This window comes from Sphaeroforma arctica (assembly GCF_001186125.1).
Source record: "Sphaeroforma arctica JP610 unplaced genomic scaffold supercont1.6382, whole genome shotgun sequence".
In the NCBI taxonomy this organism is placed as follows: domain Eukaryota; class Ichthyosporea; order Ichthyophonida; genus Sphaeroforma; species Sphaeroforma arctica.
This window is the reverse complement of record NW_014034176.1, coordinates 1-1,668: the sequence shown is the minus strand read 5'-3', so window position 1 is coordinate 1,668 and position 1,668 is coordinate 1. Positions and strand designations below refer to the sequence as shown.

At 40.2% G+C, this 1,668-nt stretch overlaps 1 protein-coding gene across 1 annotated transcript; it reads left to right on the top strand.

Moving 5' to 3' along the window:
• Window positions 1-1,034: 1,034 nt before the first annotated feature.
• Window positions 1,035-1,618, top strand: SARC_15589 (hypothetical protein; the record flags this gene model as incomplete). Its single annotated transcript, XM_014290293.1, has 2 exons — window positions 1,035-1,145; window positions 1,553-1,618. Coding segments are annotated over 2 exons (177 nt in total), but the record flags the coding sequence as incomplete, so codon positions are not given.
• Between the last annotated feature and the right edge of the window lie 50 nt (window positions 1,619-1,668).

Sequence of the window (1,668 nt, the reverse complement as noted above, 5' to 3'; positions counted from 1 at the left end):
TTACATATATATAGATATATATATACTTGTATATATATCTATACATACATATGAGTATAGAAATAGAGAAAAGAGTAAGGTTTCACACATGCCTGGAGAAAATGCTAGCTAGCTCTTTACTTGTAGTATTCAGTCGACTGAATTGTCGAATTGTATTGCCTTACTGACGTGTGGATTGTTGTATTGGAGTCGAATTAGGGCATCCGGCTACGGAGTTCTGGTCGAGCATTTAGTGGTGTGGGTATGAGAGCCAACACGAGCGAATTATAGCTGATGCTTCATTATGGAGGTTCATTGCGAGTTTTATTTGGCTAATATTGAGCACGCTCTCATGAAATGGTAGCATTACTTTTGTGACCATGGTAGAAGATCCTTGAAATATAGGTTATTAGGTTGTAGGCAATCTCTGGTGATACCCTTGCACGATCAATGGCTTGGGTCTTGGCAGCAGTCATGTATATTACATTATGAGCAGATATATCATGCATCCATCAGAGCCTTACCTGAATCTCAAAATACCTTTTTTGTGAGTTAAAACATCTACCTACTAACACTCGACATTTGACTTGGATTCCAGCTGGCATTTGCCATGTAAATAGCACGCACATGCATCAATGAAGTAGCACTGACGTTGATCAGGCAGTCACAAAACTGCCACTTCAAGACTATTGTGACAATGTCCGTATAATTTTTCTGCATATGTGACTGTTGAGATGGAGCACAGTACACCGGTTAAATACTCTTCGCTACAGCCCATATACAACCTACATATACACATTTGTGATTGTGCTTCAAATTCACTTTTTTAGACCACCTTCAGTCCTTCATTTCAATTTAGTCGGGCTAAGCATTAATCATTCATTATATCAGTATCTAATAATTTTGTAGATTAAATATCTTCTTCTTGATGGAGGAATACTTGTATTGTATCCCGATTGTTTACTTGTATTGTAGCGTTTATTGCAACATCAAATGTATGCGTGATTTGCGTACTTGCATTCTCAATCACGTGTTTCTCACTTATTAATTCGCAGATCAAAGGGCCTGAGACTGTGCTGCTCCGCGAAGATGGTCTTATGATTGCCCTCATCAAGAACGGATCAATTGCCGAGTTGGATGTGGCATCGAACACAGTCAATGAATGGGTAAGTGAACTCAAAACGGAAGTGCCATTCGACAATGTAGACCTAATCATGAGTCTACGAGAAGACTCATTTCGCGCTGCAGTGTTGTCGTCGAATACTGTGTGCATTCTGAGATCTTCGATTTTTTCCGAGCATATCATACTGTGTTATATATTAATATGGATATGCATCTTCAGTGTAACCCCTTGGAATGCCTTCATATAGACGATAATACTAGTATCAATCATGCTCATACAATAGCTCAAGAATCCATGTGTGGTTTGGTATATTGAATGGTAGGTTTGGTCGCGTCCTCAGATTGTCTATGGAGGTTCATAAATATATGCGTAACTTTGGAGACCATCGCGAATGAAGCCAAGGACCGTGGCCAAGAAATCTTACCTCATTGCTTTCCTTCGCAACTATAGGCATATACTGGTGGTCGATGTCTGGGTGGTGCATTCGACAAGAACGGAGATCTCATTGCAGCCCAGGTAACAGCTGGCCTGATCAAAGTAGATAAGACTACCAGGCAGGTGACCGT